General features: G+C 41.2%; 4 protein-coding genes across 4 annotated transcripts; 1 reads left to right on the top strand and 3 right to left on the bottom strand.

Moving 5' to 3' along the window:
- Positions 1-1132: 1132 nt before the first annotated feature.
- On the bottom strand, positions 1133-2449 carry LOC112775923 (UPF0481 protein At3g47200). Its single transcript, XM_025819833.1, has one exon. It carries the CDS (start codon positions 2447-2449, stop codon positions 1133-1135), a length of 1317 nt encoding a protein of 438 aa, XP_025675618.1.
- A 6628-nt stretch (positions 2450-9077) lies between these two features.
- Positions 9078-10055, bottom strand: LOC140181883 (uncharacterized). The gene is made up of 2 exons (XM_072227525.1): positions 9783-10055; positions 9078-9593 (listed from the first exon to the last, which is right to left on the bottom strand). Exons 1-2 carry the CDS (start codon positions 10053-10055, stop codon positions 9078-9080), a joined length of 789 nt encoding a protein of 262 aa, XP_072083626.1.
- A 360-nt stretch (positions 10056-10415) lies between these two features.
- On the bottom strand, positions 10416-10970 carry LOC112775917 (uncharacterized). Its single transcript, XM_025819818.1, has one exon. The coding sequence runs from the start codon at positions 10968-10970 to the stop codon at positions 10416-10418; it is 555 nt and encodes a 184-aa protein (XP_025675603.1).
- A 9444-nt stretch (positions 10971-20414) lies between these two features.
- Positions 20415-22524, top strand: LOC140181881 (uncharacterized). Its single transcript, XM_072227511.1, has 3 exons — positions 20415-20757; positions 21164-21987; positions 22288-22524. Exons 1-3 carry the CDS (start codon positions 20415-20417, stop codon positions 22522-22524), a joined length of 1404 nt encoding a protein of 467 aa, XP_072083612.1.
- The last annotated feature ends 1880 nt before the right edge of the window (positions 22525-24404 follow it).

Below are 24404 nucleotides of genomic sequence, written 5' to 3'. Positions count from 1 at the left end.
TCTTAAAGTTTTGAATTAGACGTGATGTCTTCTCTTGTGTTAAGAGAGACATGTAGTATTGTTCTGAACTCTGAAAGAAAAGTATAAGCTACGTTTCAGTGAATTTTTATTAGGGGAGATATATGTTAAAAGTGGAAATTTAAATACACAAATCCTTTTTATCTTATAATTACAAATGCCACCTTCTCCGTTTTATTTTATTTTGCCTAGTTTAGTTAGATGGCAATGTCTGCCTGGTGAACATAAATTCTGTCATATTTGGCTTTGATCAAAATTAGTTTAGTATCACCATGATTTATATTTGAAGACTACTAATGGAATAAACATTGTTGAAAATCCTTTTCCTCCACGAACTCCATTGTTGAATGCACAATATAGAGTAGGTAGGTTACTTGGTCTGATTATGCAGGGGAGAAGGAGTGTGAATGATTTGTTTTACTTACCCGTTTTGCTTTCTAATTCAAGCACCCTCAAAGTCTTTGATTATGTGTTTTTAGAGCATGTCACATGTCACATGTTTTAGTGAACTTCTTTTAATACATTATTACATTAACTTTGATTATGTCAACCTCCATGTCTTTGATTAAGTGTTTTTTAACCAATGTCATTGTTTGAGATTACTTGTTTGAATTTTATATTCAATCTTTTGTGCATATCATTTTAAATTTTTGTATAGCATAAAGAACCAGTAATATGACATGAGCACTTAAATTATAATTGAATAGTAATACTATTTTTTTTTTTTCTAAGAACTCATTCATATAGACAGACTTTCTTTGTCAACTACTTCCTTTGTTTAATTTTAACACCATCTTCTATTCTTCATTTCTGTGAATATTATAGCTTTTAACAGCAAGTATGGCAGTTTCAGACAAATAAATCTCTAACTAAATTAAATTACAAGTAAGTCCTTGATCAAAAGCTGAAAGGAGAGAACCAAATTCCAACTACTGCATAACAGTTTATGATTCAAGTACAGATTACACACAGCTGACATACTCATATGAGTAGTGTTTTATTCATCATCAAGCAAAACATCGAAAAATAAAAAAAGATACTAAAGGAGAGAAAGGAACAAGTGATAAGTAAGAAAACAATATAACAGCTTTTTCTTTAAAAATGATGTTATGATTTATGAAGATTTAGGGTGTATAGCAAACCATGTCTGGATGAATGTGAGAACAAGGCCAAGTGTGGCAGCCAACAAAGCAATGATGGTCCATGGCGAGCGAAAAAAGGTGTTGTAGGCCTCTCCCATCCAAGATAGCATTCTGATCCTGCCTCGTTTGGACTCAAAATGTGAATGGATTTGGTCTCTGATGTGAGCGAACAATGGTGTCTCAGGCACAAGAATGCTGTCCATCTTATTAAACAGGTCAGCCACTTCCTTGTCATTGGCAAGTTCGTTGATAATTATGCCAGCTAATCTGAGTTCCTTCACATCCTCCGGCTGATCAATGAGAGAGCTCATGAAGACTAAAAATGAGCTGATGTCGAAGTTGTTGCGAAAATCAGGACACATCTCATAGGCCACTAGGTTGAGGAATATATGAGGTGTTGAGCCATCCACTATGAGTTCTGGAAGCTGCAGCATCCCATCTTTGAAGCTCGGATACATCGAGTTGTTGTGGGAATCTTTTGTCACACGAATCCCAGCTGCCTTGAGTTCCTGGATGGTCCCAATCCTGTACTTCCTGAGGTGCAGGGATCCCCTCTTCATCTTCTTGTGGTTGATAGCTTTGTAAAATGTGTGTTGGTCTCTCATTAAGAGGGCCTTCCGCAGATAATCAAGAAGATGGACGGGGTCCTCCTCATCATCTCCATCCACTGCTACCTTCACTTCTTCATTCTCTCTTTTCTTTCTGGGAAGCTTGGGTGATGTCTCAATACCATGAACTTGGAGGAAGTTGCAGAGGCATTTTTGGAGCCTTTCTTGGTCCTCACAGAAGAACCTGAGGGATTGGAAAGGAATTTGATTGTCCAAGATAAGCAGATCCTGGTGCACCCGTACAAGCTTGTCCATGCTAATCTTGAGCTCTTGCTCTGGATCAACTGACAAGTCTGATTTTTCCAGCAATTCTAGAACACAACATCCATCCACTATCAAAAGTTCTGTGTCTACCATATCGCTATCAAATAAATTCCGCCACATCCGTTTATTCCCCCAGAGTTCCATAAATAAATCTTCAGCCTTTAGGTTAGTATGCCTAATATACATTGCTGCCCATGCTTTCTTATACAGCTCTCCTTGCCTTTTGTTATGAAAACAACCAAGTGAAATGATCTGCGGCCTGTAGTATCTTTGAAACTCAAGCTTTTCAGCCATGTACGCTGGAATTCGTTGTATTTTAGGCCTTGAAACTTTGTTACCTTCTCCAGTTAATTGCTTCTCCGATTCTTCTAATGTCTTACACAGATAATCGCATTCGATTTTCGCCCTTTCCACCATTTTTGAATGCATTTTTGAATGCATACTATCGAGTAGGTGGGTTGAGGTGAGAAAACAAATGACTCTTGAGTGTGTTTGGTTGTTTTACATTCTAGTTAAGTCAAGCTCAAAGTCTTTCATTTTCTGTTTCTTAATTAACCGAAATCATTATGGTGTAAGTTGGGGACCCACACTTTAAAACAAAAGGAAACAAAATAATAAAAAGAATTAGTGGCTTATAGCCATGGGTAATAAAAAGAAGAGAAAAAGATAAATAGGTCATTAATTTTTTGACTTGACTTCTTAATCTTTTCAAAACTTGGATATATTATTTTTTCATGTTCATTTGGATTTATCAGACCTAACAGAAAATGGGACTCATGAAAAAGTTTATAAAATGAAACAAATTAGACTCATTGATAAATATGTCCAAATTTTAAAGAAATCATGAATTTAACTGTATTTTTAAATTTTTAAGAATTTAAACGTCCATATACTAAAAAATCAAAGATCAATTTGTTATTTTCTTCGGGAAAAAAAATGAGAGAAAAAGTGGGGAATCCTTGTTTTAAAAAGAAAAGAAACACGGAACGAGTGAGGGAGAAGATTAAGGGAGGCTTCTTTAAAGGCATGGTGGATTTCATATTCATTCCTCTGAGGATTTAAATATATGTATGTGTCTTTTTCATGTCATTTTTTAAGCTGGCAACTTGCACCTTGTCGGCTGTCGCTAGCACCATAGCAAGTTCAATCCATCCAAGCTTCAATCAAATTTAATATGTTTTCCTCCGAATTCTATGGTTGACTCTTGTAGGTTAGGGGTTAAGGCCACTATTGTTGTTATCAATAATAATTAAAGAAATCATAAACGTTGTTATGGTAAGGATACTCTTTTCCGTGTTATATGTCAGTTCTTGAAGAAATGATCTCGTCTGTTATTTGGAGTATCTGCCTTGAACACGAACTCGAACGCGGTACCTGCAAAAAGGACTTCGACGCCCAAATCAGTTGAAAATATCTCTTTAAAGTTTGCGTATGTAATTAAGTGGTTGTTGTATAGCTTGTTCGTACTTACTCATGTTGGTACCGTTTTTATAGACTTAGGGTTTGGACTGTTCAAAGGTTGATTTGAGCGAATCTCGGCTTCAGCCGAGATTCTTAGGAAGTAACGTTTACATGATAAGCTTTTGTTTGACTGCAAGTTTGAATTTCCCAACTTGACCGAGATATAAGTCGATAAGTTCCGAGTTTATAGGGTATGATACATAGTCCCCAAACTTGACTTGCATATTCGGTTATTTAGCAAGTTGAGCTTTAGACAACTTATATCTCGGTTTTGTTGAACCTAGCAACCCCCAAGCTCAACGATGCATTTAAAAAAAAATGTTTACGTTTAAAGTGTTAATTTGGAAAACATTTATTATTAAAAAAAAGTTTTTCCCTATCTTTGGGGAATGTGCTGTAATTAAATCCCTTAATGACCGGGTTTTAAACCGTTTTTTACTTAGGGCATTTCAACGGTTAATCCTTTTGGTTCTCCCACTTAGTTAGTGGGCTTGTAATAGCGTTTTGAGTACTGCTTGCTTCCTTTGGGAATTGCTCAAAAAAGTTTCTTTTTTTCTCTACTTTTATCTGGTTTTGACGATCAGAATGACTTCCAAAGGTTAGACTTTTCTTACTTTGTCTTCTTCTTCTTCGCTTTTCTGTCATGGTTAGGAAAGGGATAATGGAAAAGAAAAGGAAAAAGAAAAACTGAAAGTGGTTGAGGTTAAGAAGGATGATCTTTATCACTGGGTGCACAAAGATGTTAAGACGCGTTCCTCTTCGTATTCTAGTTTTGAGTCACTACATGAGCTTCTTAGTATGAAGCTGGTTAAGGATTATTCTGGCATTGCTGTTGAAGTGTTGAACTCCTTCCCTGTTCCAGCGAAGAGAGGGTTTGCGAGCATAGAGGAGACTGGGGGTACTTTAATATGTACACCCCCTGTTTTACTGAGTTGCATGTTAAATTTCCTTTTTCACCTTTTGAGTAACTCAACTTAACTGTGCCCCTTCTTAGTTACACCCAAATTCCTGGGAAGTGCTTGATGGATTTTCTTGAGTATCCACCTTCTTTAGGCGTTTTCTTTTCTCTGTTTCAGTCGAAAGGGGTTCGAAAGGGTTTATGGGTGTTTTTAAGCAGTTTTTCTGGTCGTTCCATCTTCTTGCTTTATAAATTATCTTTCAAAAAATTTAAGCCCTTGTTTCTAAAGGTTCGGTCCATAGAGACCGAGTATCCTTTCTATCTTGATGACGAGTTAATAGAGAAATATACATTGTATTGGTGTTTCGAGCCTATGCAAGTACTTGAGGCTTATAGGAGTGAGGAGGAAGATTTGGTTATGGAGTTTTTAATTGAAAACTTTGCTGCTGGCGAGTGCTTGTCGATTCCTGAGATATTGCATTTCGAAAGAGAAAATGATAAAGAAGGATTAAGGACTTATATAGGTAATATAAGTGTGTACCTTTTATTGCTTGTTGTTTTCTAGTTTTTTTATGTTCTTTGTTTTGTTGTTTGTAAAAGCGCGAGTGCCACATCTGAGCTCTTCTAGGCTGCAGACTTTCCTTGACAAGAAAAAGGGAAAAGGTGTTAGTGCTTCTGGTTTACCCAAGATAGGTGAGGGGGATACGGCTTTTTCTACTGCGCAGCCGATCTCCTCGAAAAGGAAGAGGGATGGGTCTGACAATTCCTTAGAAGTGTTGTCTGAAGGAGGTAAGGGTGCTGCTGAAACTTCAAAGTCAGTGTTTGATCGTCAACGTAGGCTTCACGGGTTTATACCTGGGACGAGTTCGTATTCCCTCTGGAGTGAGCAGTTCCCTCTGGCCGAGCTCTCGGACAGGGTCTCTCAATACCCTGGAGACATGCTGCTTATCACCGAGTTGGGGTGGAAGCTTTGGGAAAATATGTTCAGTTTTGTAAGCATTTTGTTTTTTGTCTTTCTTGCTGGTTTTTTCTTCGACTTATTGTATTTACTTTGTTCCCTTAGGTTTTTGCTTCTCGTCTGCTATGTGTTGGTCGGACTACAAAGTTGCTCGGAGCCGAGCAACAAGTCGCTGTTGAGAGGGTTGTTGCTTTAGAGCGCGCGGTAAAGGAGAAAGATGAAATTATCATTGATCTTACTGCGAAGGTGAAGGAGGGAGAGGATGAAATTGCTCGTCTTCAAGATTAGATTCACCTGCTGCAAAGTGAGATTAAAGATAATGACAAGACGAAAGGTGAAATGACTGCTCATATTCATGAGCTCGAGGATGAAGGTATAGAAATGTTAACTTCTGGGTTCGACCGAGCTGTTTCTCGAGTTTCACTGTTTGCACCTGAGTTTGATGTTCGTCAGCTTGACATGACAAAGATTGTGATTGATGGAAAGCTGGTTCAAGATAAGGCGGGCGAGGATCATGATGAAAATGTTCCTCCGCCTGTTTGAATTTTTTATGTTTTATTTGGAAGTAGACAGATTTTGTACTTTTTGAAATGGTAAAGCCGATTTTTGTTCCGGTTGTATTGACTGAGTTTCCGAATTATGGTGTCGGAATTGACTATGACTTGTGAATGTTTTGTTTTTTTGTGATTCCAACTTTGATTTTGTTGGTTCGAAGTATGATTGAGTAGTATAATGTATTTTATTCATATGAAAAAAGTTTCTCATGTTTGAGGTATGTGGGATGGTCGGCCTCATTGAAACCTACCCGAGTAAAACCCTCTTTAGGAATAAAACCTCGTGGTTAGGAAAAAGAGTACCTGGCCATCCTACTATTTACAACATGATTAGCTATAATAGTATTTGAGTGATGAAATGTTCTATGTGTTTGGTAAGGTTGTTCCATCTAATGTTTCTAAACAGTAAGCCCCCTTTCCGATTACTTTAGCGACTCGGAAGGGTCCTTCCCATGTTGTTGCCAACTTCCCATGGCCTGGAGGTTTCCAAACATCTTCGAGTTGTCTGAGCACTAGATCTCCTTCTTTAAGGGTTCTCGGCCGAACTTTCTTGTCGCATTGTCATTTCATAGCCAGTTGCATTGACTTTTGCCTTAGTCATGTGATGTAGTGTCCTTCGTGGATGACGTCGAGCTCGACACGTCTGGTTTGTTCGTTGACATTCTCATCGAAGTGTTCGGTTCTGGTCGAAACTTGGCCGAGCTCCAGGGGGATCATGTATCAGATCCATATACTAGTCAGAAAGGACTTTCCTTTGTTGTAGACTGGGGAGTTGTGTTATAGCTCCACAGTACTTCGGGTATAAATTCTGTCCATTGACCCTTAGCCTCGGTTAGTTTTTTCTTTAGGGCCTGCAAAATTACCTTGTTAGCCGCCTCTGCGAGCCCATTGCTTTGTGGGTGTTCGACAGAGGAAAAATGGTGCTTAACATTTAAATTGGTTAAAAATGAAGTAATTTTCTTATCAGTGAATTGCCTACCGTTGTCAGAGATAATTTCTCTAGGTAAACCATATCTACAAATAATGAACTTCCAAATAAAGTTTTGTACCTTATCCGAGGTTATCTTCGCCAATGGTTGTGCTTCTATCCATTTTGTAAAGTAATCAATGGCTACCAAAAGGAATTTTACCTGTCCTGGTGATATTGGGAATGGTCCGAGGATATCTATCCCCCATTTGTGGAACGGGCAGCTGACGTCGGACATGTGCAATGTTTCGGCCGGGCTATGTATTAGTGGCAAGCATTTTTGGCATGCATCGCATTTTTGCACCTTTGTTGCACAATCCGATCTTAAAGTTGGTCAATAATAACCTGCCCGCAGTATTTTTGTTGCCAAACTTCTTCCTCCCATATGGTGTCCTCAGATTCCCTCATGGACTTTGTTGACTGCCGCCTTAGCGTCGTCTTCTCCGAGGCATCGGAGTAATGGTCGGGAGAAGGCTCGTCTGTATAAGTCGTTATTGATTAGGGTGTAATTATTTGCTTTACTTTTAAAAGACTTCGGTTCTCCTTCTGGTATCGTTCCTGTCTTCAGATAATGGATTGTGGGAGTTCGCCAATCTCCTTCCTGTGCCATACTTAAAACATAATGCATATCTAGACTAGGTTTCATTAGTGTGAGATGAACTAGATTTTTTGAATGTTGGGCATCTCTATATGTGGCTAGTTTTGACAAGATATCTGCCCTGGAATTTTGTTCTCGGGGTATATGTGTTATTTCAAATGTTTGGAAACTCAGTATCATGATTTTAGCAAGGTTCAAGTATTTTTCTAAGAGAGGATCTTAAGTTTGAAAATTACCGGTTATTTGTTGTACCACGAGTAAGGAATTGCAGTACACTCGCAGCTTTGACACCTCTATTTCCTTTGCTAGTCTTAGTCCTGCTAGTAGTGCTTCATATTCGACTTGGTTATTTGTTGTTTGGAAAAGGAATTTGATTGAATGCTCTGCGTGTACCCCTACGTTGTCTTTTAACAGTATTCCTGCTCCACATTCGTTGTCATTTGATGCTCCATCTACGTACAGCTCCCATGGCTCGGCCTCCTGTACTTCGCAGGTGAATTCGGAAATAAAATCGGCTAGGGCTTGAACTTTGGGAGATCCTCTGGATTGGTAGGTAATGTCAAATTTTGAGAGTTCGATGGACCATTTTGTCAATCTTCCTGCTAGATCAAGTTTTGATAAAACTTGGCGAAGTGGTTGATTGGTCCGAACTATGACTCAGTGTCCTTGAAAGTAATAACGCAGGCGCCGAGCTGTGATTATCAGTCCGAACGCTAGTTTTTCTATCATCGGATACCGTGTTTCGGCATTTTGTAATACTTTACTTACAAAGTATACTGGGTGTTATTCCTTTCCATTGTCTGTTACATGCACGAAACTGACTGTGTTAATTGAAATTGAAAGGAATATGTGTAGTGGCTTACCTTGTTCTGGTTTCTGTAATATGGGTGGTGATCCTAAGATATTTTTGAATTTTGTGAATGCTTCTTCACACTCTTCCGTCCAGATGAATTTATCAGCCTTTTCTTAGGGTATTGAAAAAGTGATAAGACTTGGCTGCCGCTGCTGGCAAGAAGCGGGATAAAGTTGCTAACTGACTTGTGAGATGTTGGACTTCTTTCAGGGTCTGAGGAAATTGCATGTTGATTACTGCTTGACATTTGTCAGGGTTAGCTTCTATTCCCCTATTAGTCAGTAGGAATCCGAGGAATTTTCCTCCCTGTACACCGAAGACGCACTTCTCCGGATTTAACCTCATGTTGTGTTTTCTGAGTCGCTCAAAGATTTCGTTGAGGTCGTGCTTATGTTGTTTTTCCGAGCTTGACTTGACCACCATGTCATCTACATATATTTCAATATTTCTTCCGATCTGTTCTTTAAAGACTTTATCCATCAATCGTTGAAAAGTTGCCCCTGCGTTTTTTAGCCCGAAGGGCATCACTTTGTAACAGAAATTGCCTTGGTCGGTCACGAATGTTGTTTTCTCCTCGTCTTCTGGGTGCATGAGTATTTGATTGTATCCTGAGTAGGCGTCCATGAAGCTGAGTACTGGGAATCCTAAGGTGTCGTCTACCAATCTGTCTATGTTAGGAAGTGGGTAGCAATCTTTGGGGAACGCTTTGTTTAGATCGGTGAAATCCACGCACATGCGCCATTTTCCCGAACTCTTTCATACCATTACTACGTTGGCTAACCATGCGGAAAACTGAAGTTTCCGAATGAATCCTGCCTCTAGAAGCTTTTGCGTTTCTGCCTCTGCTGCTTTTCTTCTTTCTGTCCCCAAGTTTCTTTTCTTTTGACGTATAGGTCGGGCGTTAGGATTGACTGCCAGTTTGTGGCATATGAAGTTCGGGTCAATTCCTGGCATATCTGTTGGTGTCCATGCAAAAAGATCGGTGTTGGCCTTTAATACGTCGATGAGGCCTTGTTTGTCTCCTGCAAGAAAAGCGGATCCGATGTTAGTAAATTGTTCGTCTCGGCCCAATTGTACCTTTTCTAGGTCATCCGTAGGTATAGGACGACTGTTGTCGCTTCGAGGGTCCAATTCGGCCAAGGTTGGGAGGCTTTCGAAATTGTACACCGAATGAATTCGAGGTGTGTTCTCCTTTTTTGTTGCTTTGAGACCTGCGTTGTAGCATTGCCTGGCCTCTTTGTGGTCAGCGTACACCGTCCCCACCATGTTATCCTACAAGGGAAATTTTACACAAAGATGGACCATCGAAACGATGGCCCCAAAGGCGTTTAGTGATGGTCGATCTAGGATAATGTTATAAGGGCTAGGACAATCAACTACTAGAAATTGAATATCTAATGTTTTGGAGTTTGGAGATTCTCCAATTGTCGTTCTTAGCCAAATATATCCTGATACCGATACCTTTTCCCCAGAGAACTCTACCAATTCTCCAGGTGATGGTTGCGGTGCATTGTCACTGAAATGCATCTTTTTGAAGGTTGAGTAGAACAAGACATCGGCGTTACTTCCTGGGTCGAGCAGGACCTTTTTTACTGTCAATTCTCCCATATGGATTGAGATGACGACCGGATCGTCTAAGTTCGGGCAAGGTGATTTGAAGTCGGCCGTACTGAAGTCGATACGGGAAGTTGGGGCCGAGGTTTGTGGTTCTGGACGAGATCCTTCCATCGTCATCATTGTTCGGTAGCTCCTTTTCCTGGCCGAGGTAGTTGCTCCGCCACCTGCGAAGCCACCTGAGATGTAATTTATTATTCCTTTGGATGGGGGTGTTTCCACCTGCTTTTACCAGGGTTCTTTTTCTTTTTCTGCGTCTTTTGTCATCTCCATTTGCTTTCTAAAGGAGATGTACTTGTCTAGAAGGCCTTGCCTTGCCAATCTCTTTAGCAGATCTTTTGCTACTACGCATTCATCTGCCGTATGGCCGAACTTCTGGTGGAAAGCGTAATGTTTGCTTCTGTCCACTTATTTTTTTATCCTGGTACGAGCTTGCTCTGATTGGCGGTTTGATCAACTTGTTGTGTAGGATTTCTTTAATTATGTCTTCTTTTTTGTGTTGAATTTCGTGTATGAGTCGAACTTTGGTGCTAGTTTAAATGATTTCTTGGGATCTTTGTTTATGGATCGGTGAGGCCTTTCTTCTTCTCTTTTAGTCGGCCTTTCGTTCTTCTGAGCTTCTCTGAGTTCTTCAATCTCTATCTGGCCTGTAGCTTTTTCTCGAAATTCCTCCAATGTTTTTGGTTTCGCCACTACTATCGCTTTTTGGAAATTCCCGGGATGAAGTCCGCTTTTGATGGCGTGTAACTGTACCTCTGGATTAAGGTCAGGGATCTGCATGGCTACCTCTGTGAAACGTGTCATGTACTCTTTTAAGCTTTCATGTTGTCCCTGTTTGATTGTGCTGAGATAATCTGAATCTCTTACGTAAATTTTGGAAGCTGCAAAATGGTTAGTAAATAGCTTTGCGAATTCGTCAAAGTTCGAAATGCATCCTTTAGGTAAATTAGAGAACCATAATAACGCGGTACCATCTAGAAAAGTGGGGAAAGACTGACACAAGATGGGATCTGAGTCACTGTAAAGAAACATCATGGACTCGAATTTCGTCACATGAATTTTAGGGTCTCGGATCCCCTTGTACGGTTTCAAGGTTGTTGGGAGAGTAAAATTCTTAGGCATTTCAAAATCTATGATTTCTTTGGAAAAAGGACATTGTCGTCGTCTTTCCCCTTTTGGAGGCGTTTCTCCTGTTTTCGCGTTTGATTCTACTTGGTGGTCTTCATGGGGGTGACTGTTGGCCTTCTTTTTGTCCTTATCCTCTTCACCGCTGTTTTATTTTGACGCCAATAACTCTGCCATACGCTTATTTTCTGCTAATAAGGCGGCATTAGCTGCCAAAAGTTCGGCGTTAGAGGGGTTGTGTTGCGGGGTCACCGAGTGATCTGTCATGGTTCGGCTACGTCCCTGCAAAGAGGAAGGACAAGAAAACAGCACAAGAAAAGTAAATGCTCGTTAGGTTAATGCTTAAAAAGTGAGGCGTTGCCCCACGGTGGGTGTCAAATGTTTTGGCAAGGATACTCTTCTCCGTGCTATACGTCGGTTCTTGAAGAGATGACCTCGTCTGTCACTTGGAGTATCTGCCTTGAACACGAACTCGAGCGTGTGGTACCTACAAAAAGGACTCCGACGTCCAAGTCAGTTGAAAACATCTCTTTAAAGTTCGCGTATGTAATTAAGTGGTTGCTGTATAGCTTGTTCGTACTTACTCATGTTGGTACCGTTTTTATAGACTTAGGGTTTGGACTGTTCAAGGGTTGGTTTGAGCGAATCTCGGCTTCAGCCGAAATTCTTGGGAAGTAACGTTTACATGATAAGCTTTCGTTTGACTGCAAGTTTGATTTTCCCAACGTGACCAAAATATAAGTCGATAAATTCTGAGTTTATAGGGTACGATACAAACGTAATACTTAGAAATATAATTATCTAGTTATGTGCTATGAAGCACGGATTCTCCTATGGTGCCGGCGTATCCGTGTCGGACACGAATCCGACACCGACACTCGACGGATACTTCAAACGAGCGTATCGGTGACGTGTCTTCTTGCGATACAGAATTTTGGTGAAGCTGTCATGAATCCGAACGAGTACGACCCGATTTTGTGGTTTTATGGCCCAATTAACCGATTTTTTTTTTATTTTAAAATATTTTAAAATAAAACAAATCAAAATTTAAATTTAAAAATAAAATAATTAATAGAAGCAGAGTTGATGACAATAGTCCAGATCTGAGTGAGGTTTCATATTTATCTTTAGATGAACCAAACATAGAAGCTGTGGTATTTGCGGATGGACTTGGAGGAGAAGAAATTGATACATTTTCTATTAGCGAGATGGTAAGAGTAGATTAAAATTTTTTATTTTTTTAATAATTGTATAATTTTTAGACTTTTTTATGCAACTATATTTCCTCTTATATTTATAATATGATATTTTATTAATTTAATATATTATTTAAATTTTAATTCACAACGTATCCTAAACGTGTCGTATCCAATATTTTATAAAAAGAACGTGTCGACGTATCCGTGTCGTGTCGTGTCCGTATCGCGTGTCGTATCGGTGCTTCCTAGGTTATGTGTTTTCATCTTGTATTTTCCTTCTGTCTGTCTTAAAGATATTTAAAAAAATGAACAAATCTGACATATAGTATTTGAACTTCCAATATATTAGCAAACCTTACTAAAAGAAAATTCAGTAAAATGTTATCTAATGAAATCAGAATTGTGTTTAACTTGTACTAATGTAAGTCGTGTGCATATCATTTATCATGGTAATATGATATAGTGGAAGCTAATGTTTGCTTGGTGAAGTTTCCGATTTTGCAATGTGCTTCAAGTGAGTACTCATTCCTGTGACAAGATAATTTATGATTTATGGGTTCTGCTTCACTCTATTTCAACTAGATCCTTCTGATTTTTTCATAATAAAAATTGGAAATTATGAATTTCAGCATCATAATAATTAACGGAAGAATAAGATTCCAAAGACTGCATAGCAATTTGGGATTTAAATACACATTACAATTCACATACTCATATGATGACTATATGAGTGCTGTTTTATACATCATTAAGCACACACAGTATTAAAACTTAACAAGCAAAAGATCTGATCTGATGAATAAAGTTACAGAAGTATATAAAGGACAAAATGACAAGCAAGAAGACAATAGTATGAGAGTGATTTTCCTCAAATTGGAGGAGAAGAACAAAAACAAATCAAGGTAACTAGCAGATAATTTATCATCCAGCAGATGCATAACACCATAAGACTCAAATACAAATTATTGTTCACATACTTATGTGAGTGATGGTTTATTCATAATCAAACACACAAAAATAAAACTTTAAAAAAAAGAATGATTCAGCCATATGAAAGGAGAGGACGCTATAGTGGAGTCCTAAGAAAAGAACACTGATGAGTTTGGAAAACTCTAATTTAAATTGATGATGATCAAACATTATTAACATAATTAATTACAAAATTATTAATTAAAATCTTCATAATTACAATTGCTAATTTAATAATTCTGTTTGTGCAGGTTTCTATTGGGCCGAAAAATATTGGCTAGCCCAACTCATATACTCAGCCTTGATATTATATTGTTGAGATCATGATGGCTGAGATTATAGTTATACTTCTTGGGCCGAATAAAAAGAAAAGATCTGAAACCCAGTATGAAATCAAAATTCAGCCTTATGCAAATTAGGATATGAATGTTAGCTTAATTGTTTAGATGGGCCAGATTCTATTAACCTTATTGTTAGCCCAAATTGTTTTGGCTTGCTTGGTCTAAAACCAATTGAGAGAGAAAGCAAATTTTTTTTTTGCTTCATGCTTCCAACGGGTTCCATTTCCATCATGTGGTGGATTTCAAATTTTCTTTGCTTAAGTTAATTACCTTGGAAACATGAAAGAGAAAATGTCAAGTGATTTGATGGCAATTGAGTGTAGCTTACACGCTACTACACAAAGCATGGAGAGTTGCACCTAATTAATTTATCTAACACTCATAGCTTTGCTTTTCTTTCTCTTTCCTCTCTCTCTACTCTTTCTTCTTCTTTCGGTCATATCACAGAAACCATGGAAGCTAAGCCTAACCACCGAAAAGAAGGAGAAGCAAGTAACAAGACCATCACAATAATGGCAAGAAAAAGAAAACAAAAAGTATGCTGTGGCTGAGATTCTCATCACTTATGGTAAGATTTGGTGAAGATATTTCAGCTTCTCCATACCCAAAAATGGATGAAGAAGATTTCGGTCAGTAGAGGAAGATCCTTGGAGGGATGGCTTGTCTCTGTCTTTGCTCAACCACCACAGGAAGTAGCTACAGTGGCTACGTGATGGAAGAGGCAGAAGATTGGAGCAGATGAAGCTATCATCATCATGAAGCATCAAGGGCTAGAAGTCCGTCTTGGAGGGCAAGGTAAGATGGAGGGCTCGGATTGATGAAGATTGGTGACCAAGGAAGGACCAGAGGTAATTGCATGTTGGGTTTTACATTCGGTTTCCTCTCCTCTCTCTCTCTGGCCGAACCGGTTTCCATGAAGAAGAAGAAGATTAGCTTGGTTGGTTTGGTTTCAACCATGGAGGCTTCTCCCTATATATAAGGGTGAACAGCCAGGGCTTGAAGCAAGGAGTGAGAGTGCAAAGCACAGAGTTCTCATAGCTACCTAAGCTAACAGAAGTTCCTCTCCTTCAATGTTTTCTATTTTATAATTTTCTGTTTAATTTTGTCTGTCTTGAGTCTCATGGAAAAAGGCAAACAGTGAGGTTTGTATGAAAAAGCCATAGAGCGGAAAAAGGTAAAGAGTGCAAAATTAAAAGAAAAAGCCATAGATGTCCTTAGAGGTCCTTTGTACATCTGTTTGTGTTTTATGATTCTGTGGGAATCCCCTTGCAAGTTGGGTTAGCACTTAGCAGTTGAAAGCTTGGCAGTGACCAAGTCAAGTTCAGGATTGGAGTTTAGATTCTGTACTTGTCCCGGATAGGAAGGGTAGTTCCTAGGAAGAATTGGTGTTTGTAATCAAGAATGATTATAGTGAAATTCCATCATCTTTGTGATGGAGACTGGATGTAGGCTGCACTGCACTTAACAGCTGAACCAGGATATATCTGGGTGTGATTTTCTCTCTCTTCTACTCTATTTCTGTTTCTGCTGCACAGGAGATAAAACTAAAAAATATCTCGTGTCGGGTCACGAGATAAAAAGAAAAAATCTCGTGGCTAGGGACGAGACAAAAATAAAAAAGTCTCCAGAAGTTGTTTCAAAGACCAGCAAGTGTTATCAAGTGAAAAAGGGGCTAAGATTCAACCCCCCCTTTTCTTATCCACTGAAACCATCAATTGGTATCAGAGCTTGGTCTCAAAGAGATCAAGCTTTGCAGCTTGGAGAAAAGATCCTGATGGCAGAAAACAGTGGCTCAACTCTGGTGTTCTACAATCTGACAGAAGGACAGTCAAGCAACAAACCTCCTCTTTTCAATGGGAAGAACTACACCTATTGGAAGGAGAGAATGAAGATCTTTGTGCAAGCAGTGGATTACCGACTCTGGAAGATTATCTTGGAAGGTCCTCAGTTTCCAACCACTACAAGTGCTGAATGAGTAATCTCACTCAAACCAGAAGTAAGCTGGACCAAAGAAGATAGAAAGAAGGTGGAGCTCAATGCCAAGGCTATCAACTTGCTCAACTGTGCTATTAGCTTTGAGGAGTACCGATGGGTATCACGATGCACAATGGCAAAGAAAATCTGGGACAAACTTCAAATCACTCATGAAGGAACTACCATAGTAAAGAAGACAAGGATAGACATGTTGAACAGGGAATATGAAATATTCTCAATGAAGGAAGGAGAATCAATAGATGAAATGTTTGAAAGATTCAACATTATCATTGTTGGCTTGGATGCTATGGGGATTAAGTATCCTGATTCTGTGCTTGTAAGGAGAGTCCTAAGGTGTCTTACTAAAGAGTGGGAAAAAAAAGCCTTAATCATTTCTAAGAGTAGTGGTTTAGATTCCATGACATATGATAACTTGAGAGGAAATCTACTTGCTTTTGAAAACATTTATTTGAAAAAAGATTCAAAAAAGAAAGGAATTGCTTTTATATCTGTTTCTAACCCCCTGGATGATGAATCCAGTGATAATTTCTCTGAAAATGAATTTGTGTTGTTTGCAAAAAAATTCAGAAAAATGGTGAAGTTTAAGGAGAAAAACAAGGGAAGCAGCTCTAGGAAACAAAGGAAAGATCTCAGCAAGGTGATTTGTTACAACTGTAAAGAAACTGGGCATTTCAAGTCAGATTGCCCTAAGATGAAGAAAGAAGAAAAGCCAAAGAAGGGAAAGAAGAAAGGTCTGATGGCTTCTTGGGAGGACTTGGAAAACAATTCTGAAGATGATGAAGAATCCGAAACTAAGTCTCAACCATGCCTTATTGCAGACCACGTTGAACAGGTAGTCACCTATAACCCTGACACTGAAGCTCTTCATCTTATGATAGACCACCTTTCTAAAAAAATTAGATGCTTCTTGCTGGATAATCAAGAACTTGAACAACAAATCACCATTCTTAAAGCAGAAAATGGTTTTCTTAAAGAAAAACTAAGGGAGGCCGAAACTACTGTTGATCTTGTTGAAGAAAACAAGAAGTTAAAAGCCCAACTTAGGAGCTGTGAAAGTGATCATTCTGTTATTGCATATGTAAACTATTTTAAGGAATTAATGTTAATATATTTTTATGAAATGAAGTTTCTTAATTGAGAAGCAGATGATGCTCCTGAGCCACCATGGGTGGCACACTGGACACGAAAGAGACTGGTCAAGCGGATTGCCTTTGAGGCAAATAATGAAATGATAAATAAAAAAGACTCATTTTCCTTGAATTTTTGGTTCACGTGCTTCTAAATTATTGTGATAACTAAATTCTTTGGCATCATTTTGTTCGGAAATATTCCGTACTTTTCTTGTAATGTAATTTCTCACATCTTTTTTAATAAAATTTAGTTCACGATGACCACTCACTGCTGCTACAAATGACTGATATGTTTTACTCAGTCTGATTTTGGCTTTCTCGTTATTTTCAATGGTACAATGCACAAACATGCTTAGCTGCCTGTGTTGTTTCAGCATCTTTGTTCGATCTGGACAATAAGGATGTGAATGATTCAGAACAACTTTAAAAATGATCCAAAGACCAACGTCCTTCAATATATGTACATAAATCCTGGCTGGACAGTTTATTTCTGCTGAAAGGTTTGTCTTTAGAGTTGGAGATATCTTGAATTTCCATTTTCCCTCTCTACTACATGTAATTAATTGATTGTTAATTTCATCTCCCTTCTGAGTGGTGTTCCTTATTCTCGTAGAAAAACCAGCAAGTTCGGAATAATCTTTGTAGAACTTTTCAACTTCTTCGAGTGTCTTGAAAGTCATCCCAACCTTTGAGACAAATTGTTAGTTCATCGACAACACACCTAGATTGCAGAATAAACCGAAATAGTATCATACATAAGGATATTGTGTAATATCAAATGAACTGAAAAATATGCATTATATAAATTTAGAAAATCCTAAACAACACTGGTTTTAGCAAAGAAGCATGAAATTATTCATTATCACTTTATTCAATTACATTCCATTCCATTCAATTCAAAATTATTGATGAGTGAACCGAAATATTATCATACACAAGACCATTGTATAATAACAAATAAATAAACCGAAATAATGTGATCATAACAAATTATACATTATCACTTTATTCAATTGCATTAGATTCCTTTCAATTCCATTCAATCCAAAATTGTTAAAGAATGAATAATTCAAATCTCGTCCACTTGATTCGATTCGCAAGGATAATCCAAATCGCTCTCATCCAAATTTAAACTTGAATAATTCATTATTTTAATACAGAAGAATAATACATTCGATTTAGATGAATAATACACGGTTTGATTCGTAAATGCATATCTGAAGAAGAAAACAGAGGAGAAGACAACAAAATCGAAAATTTGAAGAGAAAATTTGGTGAAAAAAACGAAATTCTAAAGAGAAAGAGAGAAGAATCAGACGAAAACACAATGAAAACAGAGAAGAAAGCAAATTTTATGTTGAAGATAAATAAAAAAATGAAGGTTCATATTAAAAGTTTGTTATAAGTAAGTGGCGCGCGAGATTAAATTAGATAGATGAACTTGGTTCGGAAAATTATATGGATCCAGAGCATTATTGTTAAAAGTAACATATACATATTAATTAGTAGATAGCCGAATTTTTTAAAATATAAACAATTTTGTTAGCCTTTTTTAATGTTTTTAAATGAATTATTTATCATCTTTAACTTAGGAAAGATCTCCAATGAAAAAAAAACTATAAGAGAATTTCATGGGAACTATTTTAATTTTGTTTATGTTATAATTTAAAAATAATCAATATATGATAAATTAAAATTAATAAAAAAAGTTAACTTGTTTAATCTCATATTCAATCTTGGAACTAACAGGATGCATGTTTCATCATAATAATAATAATAATAATAATAATAATAATAATAATAATAATAATAATGTTACGGCCTGGCCCAAACTATTTGCGGGCCAGCCCAACCCGAGTACCACCTGACCCGAACGGTCAGGAGTGAGGCGCTTAGTCGCCGACCTGGACACGCGTCCCTGAGAGCTGTGCGAAGGAAGCATCGAAGAAGGTGGGCCTGTCCCTGCAGGGCCCACCTCTGACACGGTATATATGGGGAAGGTCCTACCCCTCTCCCAAGGTACGTCACATACCATTCATCCCTTTTTCGCCTGCACACTTTGCTGACTAGAGCGTTGGAGTGTCTTGCAGGTGACACCCCCCTCCTCACACGAAGTGCTCGAGACGTCGTCTACTCCAACCCGGTAACTTACGACCAGGCGAGACCTCCCCTCATCAACCAGGATACTAATTCGATCCGTCCGGTACCCGACCTATCGAACATTGGTGCCGTCTGTGGGGATCGCCTGAATGGACGTTGTACTGGACCCAGGAGGAACAGACCGCGAGACCGAGCGCAGAGGGGAAGCTTCCGTGGCTTTTTCCCGGGAGCGCATGAGGTCCCCTCCAAGACGAACCTCACGATCTCTCGAAATGCGCCCCTTCGGGGAACTGGCGATAACAGTGCCAGAATAATGCAAGAACTACGTCACATGATGCAGGACCTAGAGCGCCGGCTGGTAGACCGGGAACATCGCCAACAAACTCCCGAATCAATCTACTCCCGTCCCCCCCCCCCCCGAGAAGCCGCTCCCGACAAACAGCTAGCCCACGATCTGAGCCCGAGAGTGCCAGGGAGGAAGGACGCGCAAGAAGACGCCGCGACCCCATCATTTACACCAGGCACGAAAGGAGGCGCACCACAGATCGAAACCGCGAGGACACTCGTCGGGAGGACGACGAGGGAAGAACAGTGAGAACACGGGGACCAGTGATAATGGGCACAATCCAATTTCATCGTTCCATCCTCAAGGTCCGGCTGCCAAAGCACTTTGACAAGCCAACGGACATGAGGTACGATGAAACTCAAGACCCACAGGAGCACCTCACGACTTTCGAAGCCAGAATGAACCTGGAGGGAGTGGGAGACGAGGTAAGGTGCCGCACTTTCCCGGTCACCCTAGCAGGACCTGTAATACGGTGGTTTAATAACCTCCCGCAGGGCTCGGTGACCAGGTTTTTGGACATCAACCGCGCCTTCCTAGCCCAATTTACAACCAGAATCGCAAAGGCAAAGCACCCAATCAATTTACTTGGAGTGACTCAGAGGTCCGACGAGCCGACCAGAAAATACCTAGACTGATTCAACGATGAATGCTTGGAGATCGACGGGCTGACGAATTCGGTTGCTAGCTTATGCCTGACGAACGAACTTCTAAACGATGACTTCAGAAAGCACCTCACCATGAAGCCTGTATGGACAATGCAGGAGATCCAGAGTGTATCCAGGGAATACATTAATGATGAGGAAGTAAGTCAGGTCGTTACCGCCAACAAGCGGCAGCCCGCCTACAACCAAACCCAGCAGCACGGCATCGGGGAGAGACAGAAGGAACACGCCAGAGATGGCGGTCCGAGCAAGACGTCCCGAGCGTTTCCTTGTGTCGGGAAATTCACCAATTACACCCCCTAGATCGGTTGAGGCGGGTAAAGACGGTTGCCTAGCTTACTTAGTAAAGGACTCCTTTTGTTTAGCGGTCATAGATCGATTCTAGGTGGTTAACTTTTATACCCATATTCTTTGGAGTTACAGTTGGGTCCCATAAAGGTGTAGTAATAGAATCCCCTAGAAGGAATAAGAATTCAATCCCTTCATCTACGGCTTATGGAGACCTTTAAATAGTCCCTATTATAGAAGTTTACCAACAGATAGCCGAGAAGGGAATTCTGTCGAAACCCCGACCTCTGAAGGACCGGACCGGGGGAAACAAGAGCCTCTATTATGACTATCGCAAAGACCACCCGGTCTGAGGACCTCATAAGCAACCTGGGAAACGTGTTCACCTCCCTCCGACAACACGACATGAGGCTCAACCCACTCAAATGCGCCTTTGCCATGGAAGCAGGGAAGTTCCTAGGGTTCATGATAACCCAAAGGGGGGTCGAGGCCAACCTGGAAAAATGCCAAGCAATACTCCAAATGAAGAGTCCGGGCTGCGTCAAGGATGTTCAGAGGCTATCTGGAAGACTCACCGCTTTATCCCGTTTCCTCGGAGCGTCAGCTGCTAGAGCGCTGCCATTTTTCAACCTTATGAAAAAAGGGATAGTTTTTATTGGACCCCGGCGTGTGAGGAAGCATTCAATCATTTCAAAGAAATCCTAGCAACATCACCCGTGCTCGGGAAGCCAAAAGTCGGAGAACCGCTCTACCTGTACCTGGCCATAACGGAGGAGGCGCTGGCGGCAGTCTTGGTACAGGAAGAAGGGAAGATTCAACAACCAGTTTACTTCGTGAGTAGAGCGCTACAAGGAGCAGAACTAAGATACAGCAAACTAGAGAAGCTGGCTCTAGCACTGCTAACCTCCTCCCGAAGACTACGGCAGTACTTTTAGTGTCACCAAGTGGTCGTAAGAACGGACCAAAGAATCCGCCAAGTTCTCCAAAAACTCGACTAATCGGGAAGAATGATGACTTGGGCCATCGAACTATCTCAATATGATTTGCGATATGAGCCCCGATATGCGATCAAGGCACAAGCAATGGCAGACCTCTTGGTGGAAGTAGCGGGGACCCAACCGAAGAAACGGGCATACGGTGGAGGCTCCACGTGGACAGGGCCTCCAACCAAACGTCCGGGGGTAGTGGGATCATCTTGGAAAGTCCTGCCGGGGTCATATACAAACAATCAATCAAGTTCAAGTTTCCTGTATCAAACAACCAAGCGGAATACGAGGCCCTTCTGGGCGGCTTGATCCTAGCTCGAGAAGTCGGGGCTACAAGGCTGGAAGTATGCAGTGACTCACAGGTCGTTACCTCGCAGGTGAACGGAAGCTACCAAGCCAGGGACTCGCTATTGCAAAAGTACTTGGAAAAGGTCAAAGAGCTGGCAAAACAGTTCGAGGAGGTCGTGGTCCAACACGTTCTGAGGGAAAGGAACACACGGGCAGACCTCCTATCAAAGCTAGCGAGCACAAAACCGGGAGTCGGCAACAGGTCCCTTATTCAAGGAATGATAAAGGAACCGGCAGTCGCCCTCCACCTAACAAAGATAGGCCCCTCCTGGATGGACCCCATCACTGATTTCCTAGAAAACGGCAAACTCCCTGAAGACGAGAAGGAAGCTAAAGCACTGAGAAGGGAGGCGGCCAAATATGCGATCATACAAGGCCAACTGTTCAGAAAGGGACTTAGCCAGCCCTCGCTGAAGTGCCTCCATCCCGACCAGACGGACTACGTACTCAGAGAAGTCCATGAGGGATGCTGCGGTCACCACATCGGAGGCAAAGCCCTAGCAAGAAAGCTCATCCGAGCTGAATATTACTGGCCGTCGATGATGGTCGACTCAAAAGAGTTCGTAATGAAATGTGTCAAGTGCCAAGAGAACGCCAACTTCCACAGAGCGTCGGCAACAGAACTAAGCCTACTGACGTCCTCCCGACCTTTCGCACAATGGGGAGTCGATCTACTAAGACCTTTCCCGGTCGGCCCGGGGCAAGTCAAATACCTCATAGTCGCTATCGACTACTACACCAAATGGATAGAGGCTGAACCACTAGCGAGCATATCCTCAGCCAATTGTCGAAAGTTCATGTGGAGGCAAGTGATAACTCGATTCGGCATCCCAGAAATCGTCATCTCTGACAACGGGACATAGTTCACCGACAAGAAATTCATGGAGTTCCTCGCCGGCCTGGGCATAAAGCAGAAGTTCTCCTCAGTAGAGCATCCCCAGACAAACGGTCAAATTGAGGCTGCAAACAAGGTCGTCTTGCTGGGCCTCAAGAAGCGGCTGGATAACAAAAAAGGGGCATGGGCCAACGAACTCGCCTCGGTTCTTTGGTCCTACCGAACAACCGAGCAATCCTCCACAGGGGAACCCCTTTCCGCCTGACATACGGGGTGGACGCAATGATACCCGTAGGGATCGGCGAGCCAAGCCCACGATTACTCCTAAAGGGAGTAGAAGAAGCGGTGGAAAAAGACCTGGCAGACGAGGCTAGCGAAATAGCCCATTTGTCGGAAATAGCACTAAAGCAAAGAATGGCCCTGCGCTACAACTCCAAAGTGCTCAAGAGGGAATTTGAGCAAAACGACCTTGTCCTACGACGCAATGCCATCGGGCTACCGACCCAAGGAGAAGGTAAACTGGCGGCGAACTGAGAAGGCCCCTACAGAGTCAAAGAAGTGATTGGAAAGGGCGCCTACAAATTGGAGAAGCTCGACGGTAAAGAGGTCCCGAGAACTTGGAATGCAGGTAACGTAAGAAGGTTTTATTCTTAGCTCAAGAACGCTGACCAGGCGGCCTAACGAGCTTAATAATTTACTTTTGCACTTGCTACGATAATAGACTTGTTCAATTACCGGTTAATGTTTACTTGTCAAAATTACCTCTCTATTGATTTTTCCCTACTTATACATCCCACGACAACAAGTTCCATATAATACGTTAAACGGAATCACAATACGGCACCCCGGGACTGATCACCCTGGGAGCCACCTAAATTTAAGCCATAACAAACGGCTACGGCAATACTAAAGGCCACGACCTGGCCCTGCCAAACTACCAAAATGGTAAAGCAAACACGAGCGACAAAGCCAATACCAACCAAGCGGTAGCAAAATGAAACGAAAATAATACTAGATGAACGGATAAAGATGATAACCAAAAGCCGACCAGGCGACCAGTAAAGTATATCAAAAGACTAGTTCAACAAGTTCTACAAGCAAAATACACCAAGTACAAAGAGATCACATTTTGGGCATATCGACAATCTTGCCATCCTTGATTGTTTTAAAGACCCCAATTGCCGACGTATCGAAATCAGGAGCCACGATCTTCACCTGGGCCTTAAGTGCCTCTTGAGTCATGAAGATCGCGCTCTTTCCCTATTTCACGGTCTCCTTATACTTCTTCCTGAGCTCCTCGATCTCAGCTTGGGCAGCCTTGGCCGACGAAACGGCCGCATCACGCTCCTTCTCCAGAGCGACCACCCGACCTTGCGTGGCATTGAGCTGATTTTCCAAAGCCATCTCCCACTCGGTTAAACGAGACATGGTAGCATCGAAGGCCTCCAGCTTCTCCTCAGCAGACGCGACTTTCTCCTCAGCATCCTTAAGCTTTTTCCCCGTCCCGGACAGCTGCTCTTAAAGCATTTCAACTTGAGCTTTGAATTCATTGTTGGCCTTAGTAGCAGCTTCGAGCTTCCGGCGCAGCGACTGCATCCCCGATAACTCGAACTCGGCCTTCTGGACTATTACAGCACCGCGGAGAAGGGTACGATACATCCACCTCGCCTGCCTCGCAAGCTCGGTGCAGAGAAAGTGATTTTCTGTGCCGGCGATTAGTTGGGAGTCAATGAAAGCCCCAGCATCGAAGTTTCTCTCCATCACGGTGAGAACTCCTTCGGGACTAGAAGATGCCCTCTGCCTTTTGGGAGTAGGGATGAGCTTCAAATCATCATCCTCTTGTTGGATGGAGGAAGAATGCCCAATGCCGGCCGTCTCCTCGGGAATAGGGGAAGCATGCGCCCCGGCAGAGTTTTTGTCAGACATCTCGGTGTCACGAGGGGAAGGCACCGCCTGATCCTTCTTTTCCTCAGGAGGGTTCTCCGGCTTACCGTCAACCTTCTCGTCAGCTTTCTCTTCATCACTGTCTGCCAAGAAGGTCTTGTACAAACCCTCAAGCCATGTCACCGAAGCAGACATCTCCACTGCAACAAACAATTAAACAAGTTAGTCGTGAAACCGGCACAACCAAGTGAGGCAATAGCA

The sequence above is a fragment of the Arachis hypogaea genome, chromosome 19 (genome assembly GCF_003086295.3).
Source record: "Arachis hypogaea cultivar Tifrunner chromosome 19, arahy.Tifrunner.gnm2.J5K5, whole genome shotgun sequence".
In the NCBI taxonomy this organism is placed as follows: Eukaryota; Viridiplantae; Streptophyta; class Magnoliopsida; order Fabales; family Fabaceae; genus Arachis; species Arachis hypogaea.
The sequence above is the reverse complement of the archived record's forward strand: the minus strand, read 5'-3'. Positions and strand labels throughout refer to the sequence as shown.